Source organism: Bombus vosnesenskii, unplaced genomic scaffold, assembly GCF_011952255.1.
Source record: "Bombus vosnesenskii isolate JDL3184/JDL3185 unplaced genomic scaffold, Bvos_JDL3184-5_v1.1 scf7180000013265, whole genome shotgun sequence".
NCBI classification, from domain to species: domain Eukaryota; kingdom Metazoa; phylum Arthropoda; class Insecta; order Hymenoptera; family Apidae; genus Bombus; species Bombus vosnesenskii.
Window position 1 is genome coordinate 7440968 of NW_022882925.1, and position 24357 is coordinate 7465324.

General features: G+C 34.5%; 3 protein-coding genes across 24 annotated transcripts; all 3 read right to left on the minus strand.

Moving 5' to 3' along the window:
* Window positions 1–558: 558 nt before the first annotated feature.
* LOC117241673 (adenosine kinase 1) lies at window positions 559–2588 on the minus strand. 4 transcript variants are annotated; one of them, XM_033507660.1, is made up of 5 exons: window positions 2566–2588; window positions 1661–1868; window positions 1315–1590; window positions 827–1235; window positions 559–755 (listed from the first exon to the last, which is right to left on the minus strand). In XM_033507660.1, the coding sequence occupies exons 1-5, from the start codon at window positions 2571–2573 to the stop codon at window positions 628–630; spliced, it is 1029 nt and encodes a 342-aa protein (XP_033363551.1). In that variant the 5' UTR covers window positions 2574–2588; the 3' UTR covers window positions 559–627. The 4 variants fall into 4 exon arrangements, with proteins under 4 accessions (XP_033363551.1, XP_033363541.1, XP_033363562.1 ...); XM_033507650.1 differs by lacking the exon at window positions 2566–2588 and adding an exon at window positions 2370–2525; XM_033507671.1 differs by lacking the exon at window positions 2566–2588 and adding an exon at window positions 1969–2121.
* Window positions 2589–3527: 939 nt separating this feature from the next.
* LOC117241627 (RNA-binding protein lark) lies at window positions 3528–16000 on the minus strand. Of its 17 annotated transcripts, none has more exons than XR_004495093.1 (8): window positions 15865–15986; window positions 14578–14878; window positions 13806–13968; window positions 13088–13633; window positions 12876–12945; window positions 12662–12761; window positions 11935–12021; window positions 3952–4229 (listed from the first exon to the last, which is right to left on the minus strand). XR_004495093.1 is itself a non-coding variant. In XM_033507592.1 (8 exons), exons 3-8 carry the CDS (start codon window positions 13947–13949, stop codon window positions 8512–8514), a joined length of 975 nt encoding a protein of 324 aa, XP_033363483.1. In that variant the 5' UTR covers window positions 13950–13968; window positions 14578–14878; window positions 15865–15986; the 3' UTR covers window positions 6184–8511. The 17 variants fall into 17 exon arrangements, 10 of the variants coding, with proteins under 10 accessions (XP_033363453.1, XP_033363483.1, XP_033363425.1 ...); XR_004495092.1 differs by lacking the exon at window positions 3952–4229 and adding an exon at window positions 6184–8560; XM_033507592.1 differs by lacking the exons at window positions 3952–4229; window positions 11935–12021 and adding exons at window positions 6184–8578; window positions 9404–9451.
* A 1587-nt stretch (window positions 16001–17587) lies between these two features.
* On the minus strand, window positions 17588–23919 carry LOC117243049 (bone morphogenetic protein receptor type-1B). 3 transcript variants are annotated; one of them, XM_033510207.1, is made up of 4 exons: window positions 23724–23919; window positions 18843–19842; window positions 18342–18657; window positions 17588–18253 (listed from the first exon to the last, which is right to left on the minus strand). In XM_033510207.1, the coding sequence occupies exons 1-4, from the start codon at window positions 23812–23814 to the stop codon at window positions 18125–18127; spliced, it is 1536 nt and encodes a 511-aa protein (XP_033366098.1). In that variant the 5' UTR covers window positions 23815–23919; the 3' UTR covers window positions 17588–18124. The 3 variants fall into 3 exon arrangements, with proteins under 3 accessions (XP_033366098.1, XP_033366101.1, XP_033366099.1); XM_033510210.1 differs by lacking the exon at window positions 23724–23919 and adding an exon at window positions 22949–23220; XM_033510208.1 differs by lacking the exon at window positions 23724–23919 and adding an exon at window positions 22944–23220.
* Window positions 23920–24357: the final 438 nt, after the last annotated feature.

The window sequence follows — 24357 nt, forward strand, 5'->3', positions numbered from 1 at the left end:
CCGACGCAAGCGTGTTGCGAGGTTGTGCCGCTTTTTTAACTATTTCAACAACTGCGCTCACATCTGGCAATATCAGCGAAAAGATTATTGCACGTAGGTGATTATACATCAACTACTTTTCATGTTGTACAAACTTGTATCAATTAAGACAACGATATAATCAACAAGTAGTGTAATAATAATACTGTAATCTTTGTATAAAATAATGTAAAGGTTCGTATTACATAATTTAAAAAAATAAAATGATATTCGTTTAAATAATACTAGTATTATTAAAAATATAAGCAAATAACATCATTTAGTTAGTATTATGTCCGTTTACATTACTACCTTTCCTCAATTAATATACTACACAGTTAATACTACTAAAATTTTTCATGTATATGCATAGTAATTAATGATATATATTTTATTCTACTATATAATATTTCTGCGATCCTTACCATTTTTATCATTATATGCTAATGCAATATTTTTTTAAGTAATATAATGTGCAGCTATACAAAAATAATATATTTAGATGTAAATAGGTACAAAATTGTTCTGTGATTCTAGAAATTGAGGTAAAAAGTTGTTAAAACATTTATTAAGTACAGAATTTACAATTATTAACTGACTTAAGTGTGATTAAGGAATAAAATCAGGTTTCCCTTCGTAAGTACATCCAGATCTTTGTACAATTTGAGTTGCAGCCCAAATTCCACATTTTATACAAACTTCTATGCTTTTACCTTGCACAAGTTGAGCCAAAAAACCTGAAACAATGACATTATATGTTCTTTTAATCAGGTTATTAATTTTCAGTTAGAGAACCAGAAATCTATACCTCCTACAAATGCATCACCAGCTCCATTAGTATCCACAACCTTATCATTCGGAAGTTTTGTAGCAGGAATCTCAATTATGGTGTTATCTTTAACTACTAATATATTATCGGGACCTTGTGTTATTATAACAATTCTTTGTCTTTTCTTATTCAGTTTTTCCATTTGTGACAATTTCAATGCAATTTCTTTCCTATCCGTAGTTTTAAAATCATTTGCTTTTGCAAATGTATCAGCTTCTGCCTCATTACCAAATAAAATATCTACATAAGGAAGAGCCTCCAACATTGGTTTTTTATAATATTCGCATAAAAATGGTGCACTCAGATTCATTATGAACATTTTATTCTTTTCTAAAGCATGTTGAGCAATCATCAGGATTGTTTCTGGGCTTACAGTTAAGAAAAAGCCCTAAAATTTAATGTGTAATATTGTATATTAGGTTCAAATTTAACCAAATCAAATTAAATAGATTTAGGTTGATACATACAGAAATATAAATGTATTCTGCCATTTCTATAATTTTTTTATTTTCAGATTCTTCTATGTGCGAAGGTGAAAAACAAGTGGCTGCAGCCAAATTAGCACATAAGGAACGTTCATTACCAGTAATAAGAACAGCACAGGTACCAGTAGGTTCTTTCTTTGTATATTGATAACGAACATTTAAGCCATCTGCACGTGCTTTATCCTCCAGAATTTTGGAATACTTATCTATTCCAACGCAACCCATGTAAGATGCAACTCGTGGTTTCTCCAGGAACCACTATGGGATAGTCAATGTTTGATATTTCCACTAATATAATATAATACATCAAATAATATAAAGAGTTTACTTGTGCTACTCGCATAGTATTTTGTACAGAACCACCGGCGATAAAATTTGCATTATACAATTCAACTAATTCATCATACATTGGCTTGTGTTTTTCTTCAGCAAGAATTGCATCGTTCGATTTTAAATCATATTTTTCCAAAAAATTCCTATCTACAGTCGCTGAAATATCAAGAAGAGGATTACCCACGCCTAATAGGAGGCCCTCCCTGAAATATTTTGAAATTATCTCAATTGCATGTATAAACCCATTTCTCAGTGAAATTTATTATAAATATTTTACGCTCAAAATAAATTAATATATTATACATATATCTCCTCTCTCTTCCTCTCTCTTCCAATAAGGATTTATATATTCCAAAAAAAAGACAGCATCAACAAATTATAACCTAAATATATTTTTTACGATATTCCTGTTACAAATTTAGGACATAAATTTTACACACGCACGCACGCATGCACGCACGCACGCAATGTTAGAAAAAAAAACAATACAAACATTTTTATACGTATTTATAAAAAAAATTCGAATAGTTTCAAATTTCATCTTCAATGAATCACAATCATGCAAGCGCATGATACAATGGCGTGTAAAACCTAACCTTCTATTAATATTTGAACATAACCTCAACCCTAAGCTAGATTAAAGTGTGATAATGATAAATAATAGAATAAAAGATATATATATATACAATATTAAATTATCATACCGTAAGTGCACCGCCATTTGTTAAGATTTTGGGTACTTAAAGTAACAATTTACCATACATGAATATCGACGATACGCCACTAATTCGTGGCGGAGCTATTCGTTACTTGCTGTTGCAAAGTCCAACGAAATCACGTGCACTTTTAACTCTATTTATATTAAAATGTTATCTTTATTGCTGTCATTTTATATGTTACCTCAACATTTTTATTGCACTGAATAGCGACTGATGAAAATTTATATATGATACTAATATTTTTATATTACTAATATCAAATGTTTCTTTTCGCAAATGTTGCAATACATTATTATTAAAGATATACAAATATGATACGCTACTATTATCACTTGAAGAAACTTACATAACACTTGCTTAATGCAACATATTATTAGTTTTCCATCAGCGCATATATTATTACTTGTTAGTTTATTATGTTGGGCAATTCATGGGGGGAAAGAAAATTTGAAGCAACTGTTATCTTTAATGTATGCAATATATCTTTAAAAAAAAGGTATATATTATATATAATATTTACATGTTACAAGTAATCATATTAATATTTATATTTTTATGTTCAAAACGTAATTAGCATTTAAGAAAACAATTTAATAGAATTATTTATATACAGATCACATATACTATCTTTTTCTTAACTGCTCAACTAATACGCATGTATTATACTTTATTAAATTCAGACAGAATAATTTTTTGTTTCATTTTATATCCTGATAGTATGTTTCATGTACGCATTATTTATTAAACTTAGCGTTATTGTACTTACCACCAAATTTCAATATAAACTAAGACCGTGATATATATAAACTTTGATCAAATAAAACAATACATAGCAGTATCCTGCATCAGGAAGGTATCGTATGACTTTATAATTAATGTACAACTGATTTTCACTAATTATTAAATGTATTGATATATACATATATTCTCATTTTTTACACATTTGATAAAAAAAAAGGGAAGAGGATAAAGAAGAATAAAGATTCGAACAATTTATGTCGTATCATACTGAAGATAAGCAAAAAATCATGGTAATAAAACAGCGCATTTAAACAGTTACAAACGCTAACTGTTACGATCATTAAAAATTTTCTGTTACGTAAAAAGGAACATTAAGGTGCAGGAATAGAGATTCTACTTTCCTTACGATACCTTTTTCTTGTGCTTCCATACATTCGAGAAAAATATTAAGAAATCCAGTGTTAACATAACATAGAGAAGAGTGTTGGGGATGAACAAATTTGCAGTATCACCATATCCGATGTTACCTTAGAGGCTGGACACACCTATATTCGCATATTCTTCGTATCGTAGTTTTTAATGAACATGCGCATACACTGCTGCATCTCCTAAGAAAGAAAACATGACTCTCAAAAAGTTCAGCAGACAAAGAAATATACGAATTTTTAATATTTTCAGAGAAGAAAACACGTGTGGTTGCTTTTTTGTTTTACTTGCATTTTCACGCGGATCAGAATGATACAGAGTAAACTTGCCTTGGTACATTGCGGTTTACACCCAACATATTTGTCCAAAGTGGGATCTGCGGTGCCCATATCCACCATCATCATTCACCACCACATTTGTCAGTCATGGCGTGCCTCTGTCAATGAAGTACAGAAAGTTGTCCTGGTCGACAATTACATCTCACCTCATAGGATACGTTGTTGTGCTAATTTCTCTCTCTATCTCACTCTAACTCTCTCTTATTGTTTTCTTTTTCCCTCCTTTACTTTTTCTATTTATCTTTTTTCTTTTTCTTTTTCCTTTCGTAATCGACATCATCAAAGCCCAGCTCCTTCCAAGTATGTCCAAAAGCGCTTGAGGCAGGGGCTCTATCGTGTCCTATATCATACATCACATTACAATATGCATAATGTCTTTTTACATTTCTCTGCGGCGCGTCTCTATCACTTTTTTGATAATTGATAACCGACGACCCGGTACGAGACACGTATAATTTTTGTCGCGCATGTGAAGAATAACACGTCCCGGTTTTTTGGCTATTTTACTTCCGTCCTCACATACGCATGTTAAATGTATATCGTTGTCCCGGTTTCTATACAGCCGGTAATATATCTCTATTGCGCCTTACTTTCCGTTTTCAGATACAGCTTTTTTTCCTTTAATACGTGGATATCTTTTTTTGCTTTATCTTTCACTTTTCAAAATTCGCGCGTCACGCGTCGTCTACCATAGAGTGACTGATACACTTGCATTAGTTCGTGGAGGGACTCGTACGTATGTATTTCCGATAGCTACTTGGCTCGGGAATTCTCATACCGTCAACCTTTTTATGAGAGTTTGTGCACATCTCGGCAACCCGACGAATTTCAACTTGAACGGTTGCAACGGCTTCAACGGCGGATATGTTCGTAAGACTACGAAATAACGTGCATAGGTCACCGCAGACGTTCCCGATCGACGTGATAACTCCGGTAGAATGTAATCTTCGACGACTTGATCGATCGAATTGCCGTCAAACATGGGACGAAATTGTGCTTTCCATATTCAAGTTCCGAACACGATGGCACAACATAAGTACATACGTATCTATACGTATCAGTCGATAAATTTCGCTTTTTCTTTTTGGCTCGCTCCATGACTTACTCGCGTATGCTAATCGCGTCGAACGTCGCTGTCGCATGTTTTAATTACGTAACATTAACTGAGACGTATGTAGAATAGTATCATACGCCTGCCTATCTTTTTTAATAAAATTTTTCCTAAAGATTCGTTTCATGTTTAAGAACGCATGTTTAACGATACATATGATCTTTAATAGTATAGAATTTCCTCGTATTTTATTTACAAATGGTATTTGGATCATGCTTAAGTATTTCTCTAGATGTAAATTGCGAGCCCTATCGTTAAGCTGACTGATACTATTATTACGATTGCTTACTAGAAGCTCAGTCCAACAACTTTTTCAAAATCGTTAAGTAATAAAAAAGGGGAAAGGTTCGGTGTGTAAAAATTGCAATACTTTCAGCAGGATATCCAAAAAATGAGAAGAATGTGTAAAACAATGAAAAAAAAAAAATACATACTAACATTTGTGCAGCGAAAAATGGATATACATGTGTATGTGTGTGTACGAAATTGATACCATCGTTCATTGTATATTTCAACTACGTTTATTGCTATTTCACGATTTGTGAGAGCGATCGTTCACTTGTATCCAAATAAATAACGAAAGAAATAATGAAAGATGCGAAGGAATCGCATACAGAAATAACGCTATTGTATATACAACAGAATAATGAGCATGGTTATTAAGAAATTAGTTACCCATAATACCTTCTGCCTATAACGTTACATACCAGTATTCTATATAAATATGTAATTTTAGGTGTCTCTCTTAGACATGTAAAAACATATAAATGTACCGATTTCTAACGGGAAAACTAATCTAAATCTTTCTTTTACGCGATCACGAGAGAAAAAATAGGGAATATAAGGAGCATAACTACGCGGAGACACTGTACGTGCATGTTGGCCGATTTACTTAATAAAGAGGGTGCGACGACGAAAATGAGGTCGACGACACGCATATTCGATTATTCAGGAATCGTCAATATCGTGTATCTCATGATCACGGCACGTTTATAACGCACGACACGCAGGAAGCCAGTAAAAAGCGCGTACATCCGTTTAACTAACGATTATATGGGGCGTGTATCTTCTTAGATAATAAACCTTGCGGAGGTGATAGGGACTGGACGGTATAGTAAAGGCTCTGGTTATAAGGGAGGAAGGGTGGTCATTACCTTGAGTGACGAAAACGGTGCAAATGATGATTAAAGAACACGAAACGCCTTTTTTGTGAATCTTCACAAGTACATTGTTATTACATTCCTTTCTTTAAACCATTATTAGTATGATTATCATTAATCTAATTACCTTTGAAAACAGGTCGTATCATCAAAGAAATAAGGAACAGAGGAAAAACAGGGGGAGAGAAATATTACACACGTCATTAATGTGTATACGCTGTTCAAAACGAAAAAACGGTGGTTATCGGTATATCTGTGTGTGTGTTGTGTGTATGTATGTATGAAGGGGTGTATCATGGACGCACCCGCGCGTATGTACGTGTGTTGTTAGTGTGTATGTAAGTATGCATTTATAAGCTAAACGGAGCACAACTGCAATTGCCGTATTAATCTTCGGTAATTATTCACGATAATTAATTCTAATATGTTAATAAAACGATATTACGTTACTACAGATTAACGATATAATATTCGCACGACCGAGATTTAGATTCTCATACAGAATCGGCGCATCTTGAGTCTAGTGGGTCTCTGAAATTGTATCTTTTAAGACTTTTATTGTTTGGTAATCAGGAACCGATTCGAACAGTCGAACCCGCACGCACTTCTCTCGTTGAAAGTAAAGTTACACATAAATACGATAGTATCCCTATTATCTCGGATCGAAAAGCATTATGATTATACGGCGGAATATTTAGACGATATCGGTAAAACACACGCACGCACATCGTCGCCATCTTCGGGTGTTACTTCATACGCTAGACGGCAAAAATTATCATCGCATAATATCGAACAACCGTTCTTTGTCATTTACAACACATTTTTTACACGCATCACGAAACTCGGTTTTTGCTTGAACAAACTGAGATTTTATCCGAGGCGCGACGATAAAGGAATATCGCGCATGATGCCGATTAAACGCAGGACCACTTTTCTCTCCATTTCTTATATATATAAGTATATAAAAATATATATACATATATAAACATAAGAAAAGACAGAAAAAGAAATGGGGGAGAAGTGAACAATTAGATATTGGCGAACAAAAGTTTGAACGATGCTCCGATTTTGTGATTACGACACGTTGTCGAAAAACGCCCATCTAAATTACGTTACAAAAAGGGACCCGATGTATATTCTATGTTATATTTGCTATTATTAATTTCATACGTTTCAATTCTGCTTAATGCGCTCTCTGTACTATGATTAAACTTCAAATCGATCGATATTCTTGCTATCAAATCTCGATACTCGATGTATTACTGAAAGAACTCTTGCTTTTCTCCGTTTACCACATTAGCGGCCGCGATTAAGTTCTTTTTGCTTTAGAGGCGCGTGGAAGTTTCGTACGATCGAGAAACAAGAATACACGTTACGTGCGCGTCATCGTCACAGAAACAGCATCGAACACGACGCGACATACATATATACATATACACATGCGTGTATGTATACATACACATACATGTTTATACATATACACACGTATGTATCTATGTATGTATAGGGTTAATAGCATCGTCCTACCAACAGCGTTCTTCGACATATTACACCAATTTTCACGACCATGAAGATAAGGAATTTGTTTTTAAGCATTTGCGATAATATTAGTAATACTCGCATTTTGATAAAGAAGTGAATATAATTTAGGAAAACGAATTGAGTTGCGTTAAAAGATTGTCTCGGTAGGAGGATGCTACGACAAATATATATTTTTCTTACATTAAAAGAGAAAATTCTCGATATTACTGAATCGAGACACGCGTGAAAAAACTTCATATAGGTCCGATGAGGGAGGTTTACGGAAGGAAAGCGGGCGAACGTCACGACGAGATGCGTGTGCGCTTACACATATACACGCACGCACACACTCGCGCGCGCGCACGTATGCATGTATATAAAATGTGTGCAAGGGAATTCTTTTCTTTTTTTCTTTTTTTTTTTTTTTTTTTAAGGAAAATTGGAGGAGAAGTGGCAGAGAAAAAGAAAAATAATAATGAAAGGAGGTATAAAGGCGACGGCATAGAAAAAAAACCTGTAAATTCAATAAAATACTTTATCATTCTGTTTTTTGCCTGTTTAAATCGTCCGTATCATATTTTTTGCTTTTTGTCTTCTCTTTTTTATTTTTAGGAGGACGGGCGGGGATTCTCATCTAAATAGCGCATTACGGGGAGAGTACATGTTTTCCGGATAGAGCGGGCGAATGGTAGATCTTCGCGCGTGCAGATCGACAGACATAGACGGCCAAGAGTATCTCGGTCCCGAGGCTTCCTGCTAGCGACAGACACAGACCCGACACACAGAGACAGACAGACCGACAGAGACCGATCCGAGCCCGACGCGACGATTTAGTATGGTGCGAACCGGCGCGACGGCGATGGCCCTCGTAATCCCGGTCTGGTAACCAAAATGAATCTACGTCAGTTATACGAGATCGATAAAAAAGAAATCGGGAAAAAACCACACGAGCTAAGAGAGGAACAACTTGTGAGATACAGAAGGGGCGGATAGGTAAGTAGACAAGGGTGGTACGTCGTATTATATCATATGAAAAAAGAAAAATCGTACTATCTACGTACCGACAGAGAGAACGATTTATATACGGTATATATATATAAGTTTTTTTAAGGTACGGGGGAAAGATAGTTACTCATGGGAGAAATTTGGTGGAAACACCGTAATGAGTACGTTTTTTCCTCGTTATTCTCGCTAATTATTTTCGGCAACGTGTATTAGTAGCATGTGTACTTTTTATGCCAACAAAAATTACTAAAACTTTCAAGTTATATATATACATTCTACCAGCACTCTCCGGTTTTCTCTTCTTTGCAAAATCCACACACCGCCTTTCTTCCTTCTTTTTCATCAATGTTCTCTTGTTGTTTTAATTTATCCGGTTAAAACAGTAGATAAACAGATGGATAAAGGTAAATTAAATAGATCGTAACACTGTATGACTGCAATTGCAACAAATTTTCACCATAATTAAAGTTTCCTACATTTCCACGTGTCAGCAAGCTTTAATCTCAATCTAGTACTAACTGTAATTTTGTCAGTAAATACTTTCCCAATAACCGGGAATAATAAGAGAATATAAAAGAAGAAAAGGCAATTTGGCGCATCGTGGCATACAAAGAAGAGAGCATAATCAGTTCAATTGACAATCGAATATTTGGACACATTTCGACACACAAATTCTGTGTGGATCAATTTTTAACCCGAATTGACACGTCTACTTACCTACGCTCTTCAAATGAATCTCGGCTGAAGTCCTCGTACATGCCTCTACTATAACAGCGGTATAATAAATAATCGAAACTACGAATGATCAAAGATCAATATATACACCATACTTGCTCCCTTGTCCAAGGCTTAACTTTGTGAATTAGTCCCTGTATAATGGATAATGCAAGAAAAATTGTCGCGTGCTGCCTAATATGACTGTTAAAAGTAGTTAAAAAAAGGTCGGAAATGGTTCGGCAAGAAACTATTTTCATAGGCAGTTTTACGTTTAGACAATGTACAAAATAAAGGAAGACGCTACCATCGACCAAATATGACGACGAACACAATCACTGAAGAAGGGAAGAGAAGAACGTATTTATGAAACAGACGGATACGTACATGAAATATGCTCGTGTACAATTACGGAAGATGCTATTTATCCACGGTTAACTACCTATCCATCCAGATGCACATTTGAACATCAACTGACGAATATATATTGCCCGAATGAATCGTAATTATTCGGAAGAATGCTTGTGCAAACGTATGTACATACGGATTAAAACTTGAACCTGCACAAGGTGGCGCGCATTCGCATGCTAACCAGATATCTACCCAAGACAACGAATCTATTATCGCTTCAAAATCAAACAACTAATCGTAAACTCGACTCAGACTTATTTCTCTTATATATGTTGTTCGTGTATGTGTAGTTTTGTATATGTGTTAAGCTACGCGTACTTAAATTATATCCAAAATATCTGAATGCAAGCAGTAACCAAGTATTTCTATCCGCTTTATTTCATACGAGGTACATTTACTAGAAGGAAAACAAATTAATAAATGGACGCGTAATTCAAAATTCGCAATGATAAGAACATGGGATCTTTCTTTTTCTCTCTCTCTTCTTTTTTTGGCCAGTCATATAAGGCAGGCAGCGTTAGACTGGATTTTTAACCCATGCGACTTTCAAATTATAAATCAGTTTATATAATCAGAACGTAACGAGCCATTTGCAGCCCAGGCTGGGATCATGTAGGATAATAAGGTTACATGCAACAACAAATTCAAAGTATTCAGAAAGATTGAGAAATTCAATCAACTCTGTTTTCTATTTGAAAGTTTACGAATGGATTTACATACATGAAAAGCTTTGAACCTCGTGAGTAGAAGTCAGCTTCAAGAACTTATGGATCGTAATTTTGAAGCAAATTCTTCCCCCTATCCATCTATCTCTCTTTTTCTCGCCCTCTCTCTCTTTTTCTCGCGTGCGCTCTCTCTCTCTCTCTCTCTCTGCATAAATTTGTGTATTTGTTCCAGTGTATATGTGTGCATATGCACGTATGCAGAATAGGTATGTACTCGTGTCAATGTGTACACGCGCGTTTTCATAATTTTTTGCATCTTTTCGCTTCGATATTGTAATACACGGGGCCGGTTTCATGAAACTTCCACGGATAACTTAACATTTTCAATCAATTCGAAATGCAATTTTATAAATCAATTAATACAATTTTTATCCTTACGTTGCAACAACGTAATTTTACTAAAATTAAGATTGATAAAGCTTCGCATGAAACTGAAATCAGAGAGAAAAGAAAAAAGAAAAAAAACTGAAAGAAAACGATCATACGTATATAATCATAGAGTCGATAACGTAAGAAAATAAATTTTTCGTTTTAATAAACGTAAAAACTAATTACTTAGAAATTAAAGAATTACACACTTTCCTCCGATTACTTGGAAACAGAAATAACTATTGAAATACACGACGTGTACATTATAACTTGCTTTTCCCCCTTCTAACATACAACTCGAAACTATCTATGACGCTGTACGTAATTTCTTTCTCCGCGATACACACTTTACGATTTACAACCTTCCGTTGACTACCGAAAAATTACGATTGAAAAATTTGATGAAATTACTTTGAACCAAGACTACATTGAAACTGATACGCGTTTAATAGAATGTTTCCGAAGCGTATCTATGAAACTGGCCTTAACAACTATTAGAAACGCCGACATACAAACAAACTTACTGTCCAATGCGTCTGGAGAGCTGGTTTCTACTTACGAGACATTTCAAAGACAATCGATAGGCGTCGTTCCTGAAAATCGCGCCAGCCCTTTTTTTTCTTTTCTTTTCTTTTCTTTTCTATCTACAGCGTACGAGAGTGTTAGAATTGTAGGATCGCATCCTGGCTCGCGGTAGTGCGATCAAGAAATCTAGTTCGCATTCCTTAGGAACGTTTCTTCATCCCAGGCCTCCGCGCCACTCCCGGTTGAGTGATGTACGTAATAAGGAGCGCTTGAAACACAAAGGATTTATGAGAGACATACAGGCCAATCTCGCAGTTAACGCCATGGATCAAGAGAGTCTATGAACAGGGACATCCCTAGAAGAGCAGTCGACATGTTCAAGGTACGATCAGTCGAGACTCGGATTTTGTTGGCACCGAGGAGAATAAAAGCTGATGAAGTACAACGCGCCAGCGACAAGAACGAGGTGTGACTACTCGCTAACAAAAGTGGTCAAAGACTTACTCTTGCACGACTTGAACGCTGGCCCGGGACTGTCTCTCTAGGGTTGCCCGCATTCATGGACAAAGATGGTACGCAGCCTGAGGTGCACTGAAATTTAGAATGTACAGAAACGTCCAAGCGTCATGATACACATTAGCATTTTATTACACAGACTCTGCACTCATGTGGGCATCGGGTCGACAATCTACATGGATTGGAAAAATATCGATTGCTGTTTCAACTATGTAATGTATTTCAATAAATAAAAATTATATGTGTAATATACACGATACGACTATACGTTACCGTATATGCATATGTATACGCATAATCATGAATATATACGCTCGCGTGTATATGTACACACATATCGTGTGATTTTATTTAAAAAAAAATTGAAACAGATGTAATAATGTGAAATTAACGAAAATTGTATAACAATGATCAAATGTGAAACGGCAGCTTCGGAATTTTTCATCGCGAACAAAAGAATAACCTGAATTTGCCCGATGCAATTTAGAAATGGCCATTTTTCCACAAAATAATATATACTCGAGAGAGAGATATTTGAAAAATATGTGTGAGATCGAGAATACACAAGAGAAAAGAATAAAATACACGGTAAAGCAAGTACTCTTATTTGTCGACGAATAACCGAATCCCAATTCGCATGAGCTGTCAATCCAGCCTGGAACGTTCACAATGTTAAGTCGGACGAATGGGCAGTCAATAAATTGGCTCTACTCACCTGAACCGGCCATTGTTGCCACTTGGAGGGGGTGATCGGCGGCTGAACATGCCATACTCGTTACCACGGGAGAAGCCAGTGTCGCGCATGGATCCCATACCTAGAGGAGGCATAGGAGGCATTGGGTCTCGTCTTGGGGGTAGAGGTGGCATTGTCATTGGTGGAAAGTCAAGCCCGCACATGGAACTTCCCATGTCACAGGGCCCTGTCATACCCGTAAACCGCCTCTCGTAGAGATCCCTGGTGTCCTCGAAGCCTCTCCTGTCATAGTAGCTTTCGTAATCCTGCAACACAGATAAAGAAACATATTGTTACGGACGATCACAACTATATAACAAATTTCTGTTCTTTCTGTTTTTTTTCTTCCCCTTACTAAATACTTCTATTCTCAACAGTTACTAAAATAAGAAAAAGAGAACTACTTACTCCAAAGCGGCCACCACCCATTAACCGATCCCGAAGGAACGGTGGTGGCGGCGGTGGAGGATACGGGTCGCGTCCAAACATTCGGTCTCTGTATCCATTTCTATCCGGTCCTCCTCCCATTCCTCCTTTTGGGCATTCCTTGGACCAATGGCCGCCGCGACCGCATCGATAGCACTGTTCAGGATCCCCCATTCCTGGCCTTTGTCGTACTCTGCTTGTAGAAATTTGAACCTTCATCGGTTGACCATCCACCATTTGTCCATTGAGTTCCTTGATGGCATCGTTGACATCACCTGTTGCTTCTAGATGGACGAATCCGTAATTTCTCACGATATCGCATTCTACAACGGTACCATATTTGGCAAACAACTCGCGCACTTGAGGCGCTTTCGTATTATCTGTGAGATTGCCAACAAATATTTTTGTTGTAGGAGTATTAGGTCCCTTACGACTCTTTGCAGCCTCACATTTGATCGGCTGTCCATGAACTATATGCCCATTCAAATTTTGTATCGCATTTCTCCCTGCTTCTTCATTCTCCATATGCTGTTAAAAAATATATTATAACATATTTGTTGTATGAATGTATTAAAGGCTCGTCGAATTTGGACCAAGATGCAACTATCCAACAAAGTTATACGTGTAAAGTAAGGAAAGAGAAAACGATACATCAATACGTTACGATATGGATACGTTACATAGAATAAAGGAAACTTACCACAAATCCGTAATTTTTGACCACATCACATTCTACAACCTTTCCATATTTTTCAAACAATGGTTTAATATCGGCATTTGATGTTTTGTCGGCTAAATTACCGATAAAAATTTTAAATGTGCCAACGCTACTAAAACCCGGCATTTTCGGCTCGTTGTAGAACCTAATTTCAAAAGAAAAAATATTTCAAATATTAGTCGTTACTGACTTGTACAATTTTTTCAAATATACAGTATATACAAAATAAATACTATGTTGCAACAACACTAGAAAACTATCTAGTATATTTAGAATATTCACGACTTTTTGCATTTGCATTTGTTGCTAACATAATCAAACCAACACACGCCACTCAACATTACTCTATCCCACGTATTTTCAACAAATAATTAACTTGCTGTAATATGACTTTCATACATATTACATTGTATATTGAAATGTAATATTAAGCTTTCATTTTGTACAAAGAAACATAGCTTCAAAAAATTGATTAATGATATTCAATGGTGACGCGATTGTTTAGATTCCCCCTCTAGTGCACTTTTTCCACCATTTTGCTAACGATCTAACATTTCGAATTTCGAAGGTCATCAATTTTGCCAAGATATTTCACTTGTGCATACGAATATTAGCAGATACAATCAGTTTGGTAATTTCTAAATATAGGGTAATATAATTTTTTCAATTTTTACTTCGATAGGGCAATGAAAAGGTACACAAGCCGAGAACAAGTAGTGCGTTATAAAATACGTAGTACAGACAGCGTACCGACCTTGTCGAAATGGCGCACCAAATCTAGGAAATGTCTGTGGTAATAATCACCCTCTAATTATCATGTATAAATTTACGTTCAAACACCATACGCTTTCTCACACTCACCGAAGAATACTGTGTATTATTTTCAACGAATGATTTAACCAACGCTGATAATAGGCACGCGACTTTATACACGAGAACGCAATCTAACAATGGCGTCTCACTTGCCGCGTCCGCTAGTGCGTGAGATGTTGAAGCAGTGACCCCTATCGGAAAACTGCAGTACAGCAGACCGTGAGAATGAGGTGTCCAAAAACCTATCACGAACATACCTTCAACTATATTTCGTTCACTAGAAATAAGTTAACGCGGGAACTATTTCTACGCTACATTTATTTTCCTTCTTACCAATGTTAATCTTACGTTTTATCGCTCTTGGAATGGGATAGGTTAAATTTCCATTCTTCGAGCATAATATATAGAATATATGTTTGTTCACATGCAATATTGGAACATCAAAGCATGTATTAAGGACTATTCAAGCTGTATTGAGGCTGCGTTCGACACACGTTTTACTTGTTATACATATTTAATTACATTAAAAGTTACATTAAAAATTATTTTTTTAATTTCTTCTTGTTCTATTAAAAGCTTAGTAAACAATTTAGAAGTAAATGAATAATAATCATTATATAAATTATTACACTATTAAAGACGATTATAGAGCTTTGTACTATTTTGCTAATATTACTATATACGAATGTTATTAATGCATAAAATTCTGCACGATAATATATACTATTTCCACAATTCAAACTACGTATGATCCTTACGTGTGATGAATTTCAAGACTAAATCTATACCAAATCCATATCTCATTGTATGATTCTAAAATATATGATATACAAGTACTACGTAGAAAATTACTATAAGGTAACAAAATCAAAATTTACTGGACGAGCAACATGCGACAAACCGTATGTATCAGGAGTTCAACTAGCATCAATTTATTTGTGCATGATATACAAAAACAATTCGACGATAATTATATCGCATGCTATTAGATCTAAATTAGTTTTTACGTTTTAATAACAAAAGAGAATTATTTATATAAAATGCTATAGTATTAGGGAACTGAATAAACGTGAAATGGCGTGCTTCATGTATCTTCATGTCGACGCTACGAACCATAACTACATAATCTCAATGTTGCAACTACGTAACTATAAATTTATATCTATATGTTATTTTAATCTTATAATAAATTACATATGAAATATGGGGAAAGTATTAAAACACTTACCAAGTCAGTATTTCCGTAAAACAATCCGATAAAACACAACGGCAGACCACACGCTTTCCTACGTAAAAAATGGCGGATCGAAACAGGCTGGGAAGTGGAAAGCTGCGCGGCGTCTTTTTCGATACGAAACTCTGAATGGCCAACTGTTGAAAACAAAATTTTCTATTAGAAAACCAAATGCCTATTCAAAATTATTGGTATGTCTATACGCGTTTGATGTCACTAATATGCTACATATTTTAGTTTAATCACCTGATTATTTTTTTCGTAGATATTGTAAAGAATTACATTTTTAATCTAAATGCTTTATACAACTAGAGTAGAAGATAAAACTATATAATTTCGAACTAGCTGCGGAGTTTTATGCAAATTCGTAAAAAATAAAATTTTCGTAGAAAGATTGCCTTACCTACCAAATATTATAGAAAGCACTATACCTTGGGTAGTTTATTTACTTTTTCATATTATATGCATTCTGTGGAATTTTTGCGCTTTTAAATTTCCTATAAATGCTTAAAATCCGTAATTTATTTATAACAATGCCGATTTTTCTTACTTTGCCTGTGTTTAAAAACTTCTAAAAGTTAATTTGATAGTTAAAATGGTTTCTATTATTTTTATTCCATCGTACTAGTAACAATATTTAATTCTGTATAACTTCATAATATAATCATACCACACTAAATGTGTAGGTATTGATTTTCTATCTATAAAATTGTTTCTATTTTGATGACCAATATTTTTTTGTTTCGTATATTTACAGCAAAACTTATAGAAAAGAAAATTCCCTTGTAGCGCATAACCGTTACTTAATTATATAAATACTCACTTGCAACATCCTATGTAATCATATTAAAAATGTTGCACATGTACGGAAAAAAAGAGTATTAAATTTAATACTTGTGAAAAATATAACTTTAATTATTTGCAATCAACCTACTATTAGCTATAACTTTAACATAGATACAATCCATTTTCATAGAAAATTTACGAACTCACCAAAGATTGACTTCGAGCACGTAATTTGTTGTATGCGACGACAATCTGTAATTAGTTAAAATTTGGATACATAATATTAAAAAGACAATTTTTTAAGAATTGTCGATGAAAATTTTTATAATTTCTAATTCTTGTAAATTTTACCGATCCACTAAACAATTTTGTAGAACAAATCGATATATTTATATTTTTATCAAAATAATGTTAAATCTTACAAAATACTTTGACGAATAAAATTCCATTGCCAAAACGTAGCTTTGAAATTTAACAATCGACGAATTAAACGAAATAATATGACATTTGTTAACTTAAAAATATAAATTATATACTACAATGTAGGTAATACAATATCATATAAAGAGACACAGTATTTAACGTCAAAATCAACACAACGGAAAACCATATTAATAAAAAATAATTTTCCTATCTTAGAAGTCAATAATAAGCGTAGTAAAAAAATGTATGGAAACTGAATATTTAAAATTTACCTCGTATCCAGAGGTATTCTGACATATAAGAATATTTCAAATATTTATATTTTACAATCGCTACGTACTTCATACGTTCTTAATATAAAGATCGTCTTTATATCTATAAACGACTTAAAATTTCATGTATCCTGCAAGATATCTCATTTTCTGAATAAAATTGTACACTCATTGTAGTATTGCACTTTTCAATGACAATCGTATCAAAGGCATATGAATATTATAGATTACCACGATTCTGTTAATGGTGGGATTTTAATACGTATAAATTCGTAACATTGAATAGATACGATAAATTTAAATGCTATCATCAAAACGGTGTTTTCACTTCTCTATAGATTTTTGCTATTAAATATATTTGAAATGTTTCTGTTTATAACGTTCATGCGCGCTTGTTTTTTTGGCTGGAAAAAAAATTATTCTTTCTAAGTAGTAGGCATTGTTGAATACATATTCAATAAATTTCAACACAGTGAGGCACGTTAAAACATGAATAGTATCATGTTTTGCCGCCTTTCACATAAAAACAAAAGATATACACATATACAACGTTCATTCATAATTTCTTTCTTCTTAACTCACAATTGATCATTCATTTGATCATACAAATTCGCACATTCATACATTTTCATGTATTTTTAAATCTTAATATTCAGTCTTCAGGCTTGCAGTCTGTCAATAAATCTATGTACACCGGGTTATTTACAAGGGAAGAAATTATTTTTCAGCTACTAGCGATAAGATAGAACACATCCGACGAATATCGTCGAACGCTATACGATTTTAATAGCATTATCAATATGTAGTTTTGATATTGTCTTTTTCACACGTAGCGCTGTTAAACGAACGGCTGGATTTGCGTGCCAACATTCGACTACCAGCTTACTTAGCGCAAACAGAATCTGTAACAAAAGGCAAAAACATTTTTTAATATAAAAAACGTTTTACTAAGATGTTATTATGTAAAAATATGATTAATTCTATTCTTACTGAATCATTTTCCCACCGCGCTGGTATTATTGGACGTAATCGTTTTACGCAAACTGCTAGTCGCATATCTTCGAAGTCTGGATCACTTGGAACAACATCATGGTATGGCAAAGCATATGGTTCCACCATAGAGCTTTTGCTACCTGTAATGCATCTTCTGCAAGCTTCCCAAAGCACAAGACCAACAGAATACATATCTGCCATTTTGAAAGCATCAAAGGAAGATGTGTTTAAGGTTTCATCCAAAACTTCTGGAGCCATATATCGACGAGTACCCACTCGTGTATTAGGTGCAATATCAATTTCTCCACTTTCACTATAAATAAAACATTACACTCCTATAACTTTGTGTATATAGTGCAAATACTAAATCAAGTCTTACAATGATTATTTCATTCTTTCATACATACATATGGATATCTACAAATATGCACACGCATGTTTTGCGCAATCATCATGATAACGATAATACACTTCCAGATTACAATATTTATTATTTACCTTATATATCTTACTGCCAAACCAAAGTCAGCAATTGCACATTCACCATTCTTTTTCACTAAAATGTTTCTACTTTTGATATCTCTATGAGCTATAGCAGGCTTTCCACGTGTACCAAAGATCTCTGTATGAAGATGAGCAATTCCAGAAGCAATTGAAAGACATATTGCTAAAAGGCTAGGGTGATCTAGAACAGTAGTTTGGAGATAGTCATATAATGAGCCTCTTTCATGATAATCTGTAATTAATAACATTTGTGTCCAGGATCCTGTGCCTTTGATATCAGCAGCAATAAAACCCAAAATATTATCATGTCTCATTAACACTGTTTGATAAATTTCAGTTTCCCGAAACCAAGATGCTTCTTCCAATGTAAAAAATACTTTCACTGCCACTTTTTCTCCTCTCCATCTCGCAAGCCATACTTCACCATAGCGTCCCTTCCCAACACACTGAGACAGGGCTAGTTGCTTGGCAATAGTTCGTTGTACTAAAAGAGGTAATCCTGATCCAGAGCCACTACTCTGATCGATAAAGTCTTTAAGCGTTCCCTGAGAAGGCACTAGGCAAGGGCCCCTTTCTTTTCTTCTGTATCTGTGATATATGATCACCATAGCTATTGATATTACCATTAAGCATACAAACAAAATGCTGGTCAATATTATAAGTGGCGCACCCGATGCTATGACCATTGGATTAGGTACTGTGGTAGTTCGGGGTTTATAATCAGGATATAAATCTTTGTTACATAGTGCACTCTTGTTACAGCATATTATGCTTTTCCCTTGTAAGTGTGGCACAAGGTATCCTTTACATTGCATGAAACCTTGTTCATCTGGTGGTAGACAGCCAAATGACCATTCAGGCACATATTCTCCTGATTCTGCATCCCAAACTTCTTCTACTGCACTGAAACAATGACCACCAGGTCTTCCCTCGCAAGTTCCATTTTCTCGATCATCTGGACAGTGCCCTTCACAATAACATGTAATTCCTAATGCTGAAATTAACACAATTGTGGAATTGGAATAGTAAATAATGTAAATTTATGTGGAATGCTAGAATAATCTATTGTAGCTTTTAGAACTATGATCGTAACATGCAAAATTAACGAGAATGTATTTTTCTTTTTTATTTGAAATCTTTACTTTAATTCTTTAATTATTCTACGTATAAATATTATAGTAAAAATGAACGAAATTAACAAAAATGGTCACTAAGAATCGTTATTTCATTATTAACGTTTGAAATAATAACAAATGATGTCTGTATGATCTAAATGACCATGAGTTCCGACAAAAAGGAATTATATGTACAAGAAATAGAAGGAGAGTCGAAAAGAATGAGAAGGATCGGGTAAATCGCTTATCTGCTGTCGCAGAATTACTCTTTTGTCTATTTTACGGTGACCGCTCTATTTATATCTTCAAATATTTAGATGAAGGATTAATCTTCTGAATGTGTGCTGTTCTTGTTCCATCCCTTTGGTTCTTCCCCCTTCCCGCTTCTGTCGGAATTCTTATTTATTTTTTTAAAAATAACGAATTATACGTAAACTAGATAATTGCAAAATACTGTAACATTTTAAGTTAATTATGCGGTAACGGTACATGTTGAAGATAACGAGCGTTAATATTTTTGTTAAATGTAAGCTTTCCTTCGTGATAATAATTTCAAAAAATAAAAAAGGAGAAAAAAAAATAAAAAGAATTGGATAATTTCTCAGGTTTGAAATGTGTTGTTAATAATCCATAATTCAAATTTAAATTGTATTTTGCTGAGAGCATGTGTTCATAACCGACCAGTTTTTTAGCCTGCGGCATAATAATGCCGTGTGTGCCGATCGCACCGTACAAGGAAATCACTGATGCACGATTGTCCGACAATTTCCAAGAGAGGTAAGACATGTTTAGTGCGGTTTCGGTCACGTGTTTCTTTTATCCTTATTTGAAGAGTAAGGAGAAAAACAAGAAACGTCACAAAATAGCTTTATTAGGAAAATTAAGTTTTAATATTTTAGACCACTAGAAAAGAAATAACATCTAATGAATTTAACTGTATTGTTCGCAAAATGAAGTTTATATCTTGCTTAGACATCACAAAAAAGAATGATTAATAAAATATTAATTATTCTTATCTGTGTTTCGTTCCAGTACAGAGTGGACATTCCTCATTTTTAATTAGTGTACTAAATCTTTAACACTATCTTATAGAGATATTTTGAATATTATAATCAGTATGATTTAATAGTTCCAGAGTCTTAGTTATCACAAAAATGTGTTATAAAATGGTAAATCACGAAAAAAAGGAAATTCCTTGTTTTTACCTCCTTATCCTTCATTTATTTCGCAAATGTCAAAGAAAAGTCTCATAATGGTCAATAACTGATATGTATTTTTCGAAGATAGGAATTGTTCAATGAGAGATCCGATATAATCCAGAAAAGGAGAACGAGAAGTTGAATTAAATTAAGTTGAATTGAATCGGATAGCTTCCTAGGTGCTCAAACGAATAAGTTTCGATAAGTTTCCATGCATAGATATTCTTTTGTGCGGCTTTCGCGAAATAATTAGTACATATAGAGTAACGAGAAAACTACTATTAACAATACGATGCATTTTAACCATATACGATCTTAGCTTCTGCGCGTGACAAAAAATAATATTGATGTAAAACAGATATTAAGATTTCCCTGTAATCTTCAACTCCAATCAAGTATCAACAATTTAACCGGTATTCAGGTCTCTTCGCTAGAATTACGCCATTTTATTTTGGTGCGACTAACATTTACCGAAGATCAAAGAGTTAAAGCGTATTAGAAATTGCTTGACAGCAACCTTAACACAAGCCGGTAGCATTTATAGCATTGAAGAGTACAAAACGAAAATTGAAGGGCGCAAGTAAAAGTGCAAACCCAGATTAGATCTTAAGCTACATATTAACTAACATGATATCCTATTAAATATATATATGTATCAAGCGACAAGGTTTTGTCGGTTTTTATATCTTCTATAGAAGAGCGTATTAACAAACGATGTATAACATATGTATATAAAACTTTTTACATGTCTTAATTACAAATACATATTCTCGTTGTTAATTAGGAAAATGTATATGATATGTAATAATACGGTTTCAATTGATATGTGCAGAGTTCAGACATCATGATGGCGCAGTGTATCTGCCGCGCGATGAATATCGCGTTTAACGAGATGCGAACTGTTCTACATCTTTAAGTAACGATATTATATATGTACATATAATACATATTACAATAGTTTTTCCGTAGACACAATGATACGAAAATCTAAAGTAATTGCGCAGTTCAGTGATTTTTCCTAATTCTGATTATTTAATTTCAGTCCCCTTTTACGAAACAAGGCAAAATTTTTTAATTATAATGTTCTTTTAATTTACTCTACTTACTAACTTAACCTAATCTAACCTATCTTTTTTATTAAATTTTGAACATTAAATAAATTAAATTGAAAATTCTAAATATGATATTTTTTTATAAAATAATAAAAGGTACATTAATTTCTCAAGTTCCTCCGATAAATCTGTTCGCTTCATGATGATAATTTTAAGTAAAAAAGGAATTGGCATGAAATAGTGAAAATTGGGAGAAGTTACTAAACTATAATTACCAAATCTGACATTGTTGATACGAGCACGATGGTACTGCATGAGATGAGTAAAGAGTAAGGAAAAGGAATGGAATTTGAACAGTGTTTAGAGATAGTGGTGTGGATCGTGAAACCTGAATATAACGCAACAACGCAACAACGCAACACTAGCCTACATCCAACCTGTCAAAATCCGTTCGAGGAAAGCAATGAATTTGGAGATTAAGAAGTTAGTCGTTCTCTCGAGAAAGCAATTTCGGCGACGCCTAAAATTAATCTGAACTGAAGCTACGGGGACAAACAAACAACTAGACAGAAATACAGGATAGTCACACGTGAAACCAATGAGACCACTCGAATATGGCGCGAGTCACGTGAAAAAAAGGAAAGAAAAGTAGGAAAAGGTCGAGGCACAGTCGAGGGGAACTTTAGAGTGTATAACAGCAACGAAACACTGTTGTTGGTATTTCAGTACCTAACCTTAACGCCGAACCTCCTCTTTCTTGCTCGTCGCTCGCTTTTCTTCTTCTCCTTCTCTCATCTCCGAGTCAAGGGTAAGAAAGAACGTGCGCTACTTTGGTATAAGAATTCCTTTTGCAAAAATACACTCGTCGCGTAGTGAATCACAGTCTGCGCACTCACGAACATCGAAACTCACGTTTGTTTACGAAAAATTGAAGTTTGTAAATAGTACCGATAAAACTGATACACATATAGATGTCCGAAAGGAATCGTAATAAGTGTTGCGGAAACACCGTCAAATCTGCTATTCCGTACCATTATCGCTTAAGGCTTAAGGAAATTCTCTAAATTGCGTTAAAAAAGAAGATTGCACTAAAATCTTATCGTATTTTGATCTTTCGCTTTCGCAAAACATTAAAAAACCAGGCATGTGTTTGTTGTCAATATGTTGAAGGAAAAAGTAGTGCTGCAGCATCATTAATCAAAATGAGAGCGAGTAAGATTGAGAGAGAAAGAGAAATAGCGGCGATGGGGAGCAGAATAGCATAGAGGGAGGGAGGGAGGGAGGGAGGGGAGAGAGAGAGAGAGAGAGAGAAAGATAGAAACAGGAACGGCAGAACGTTCATTCGTGTAGCAAAAGGCGAACAATGGTTAACAGCATACATTAATCGTTCTCACATCGAGAATCCGCATCCGATCGATTCTTTGGTACATTGTACACTGTTGCACTTACCACTTTACATAAAATACATCTCGTACGTACAATTGTAAAACAGATCACGAATATACTCACCACAAACAAATTTCGCGATAAACACTCCTAAGCTGATCCACAGGCCGTATTTACATCCACGCCGACCTGGGGTGGCGAAGAGCGCAGCCATTTTCTACATTCGAGAGCACATACTTCACTGTGACGTAGGGCGAGACGCGTCGGCCGCAGAGCGCAGGCTGATCAGGTTCGGCTCTTTCCGTTCTTCTACGGAAAGAACTGACAGCTTATTGGAGAGCTGGTTTTGTAGCACTTCGGCTGTTAAACAAAGACAACTGCTTGAGATTATCTAAAAGAGAGAAATAAAGATATATTCACGTATCAGCAGTGTATCTTTAATTCGTGGTACCCTATTTCGAATTTTTTCTAATCGAACGGTATTTTAAATAAATATGAAATTTCAAGCAAAATTGGTCCATAAAAATTTCTATAAATTTCAATATAGTCAACTTCTTATTTTTTTAATCGCATTTACGCACAGATACATCTTTGCAGTATTCTCAGTTTTCGTGATATATATTCGTGTTTAAATCATTATCTAATTCATCAAATTGTCCATTTAAAATGATCATTTGAAATGAAATTAAAATTTTATCCGAGAGAGATTTTTCGAACAAGATGTTTCGTTTAGTTCCTTAGTTTCTCAGCTTATTTG

Excerpts from the sequence above, each read along its gene's own strand:
- LOC117243049 (XM_033510207.1), bottom strand. The coding sequence starts at position 23,814 with ATGGCTGCGCTCTTCGCCACCCCAGGTCGGCGTGGATGTAAATACGGC. Across the intron at positions 19,843-23,723 it reads TATCGCGAAATTTGTTTGTG|CATTAGGAATTACATGTTAT; the intron begins GTGAGTATATTC and ends TGTTAATTTCAG. Across the intron at positions 18,254-18,341 it reads CGCGGTGGGAAAATGATTCA|ATTCTGTTTGCGCTAAGTAA; the intron begins GTAAGAATAGAA and ends CTTTTGTTACAG.
- LOC117241627 (XM_033507629.1), bottom strand. The coding sequence starts at position 13,949 with ATGCCGGGTTTTAGTAGCGTTGGCACATTTAAAATTTTTATCGGTAAT. Across the intron at positions 13,634-13,805 it reads TCAAAAATTACGGATTTGTG|CATATGGAGAATGAAGAAGC; the intron begins GTAAGTTTCCTT and ends ATTTTTTAACAG. Across the intron at positions 8,579-9,403 it reads GATTCATTTGAAGAGCGTAG|ATTCATTTTGGTTACCAGAC; the intron begins GTAAGTAGACGT and ends TAACTGACGTAG.
- LOC117241673 (XM_033507650.1), bottom strand. Across the intron at positions 1,591-1,660 it reads ATACTATGCGAGTAGCACAA|TGGTTCCTGGAGAAACCACG; the intron begins GTAAACTCTTTA and ends ACTATCCCATAG. Across the intron at positions 1,236-1,314 it reads CAGAATACATTTATATTTCT|GGCTTTTTCTTAACTGTAAG; the intron begins GTATGTATCAAC and ends ATTAAATTTTAG.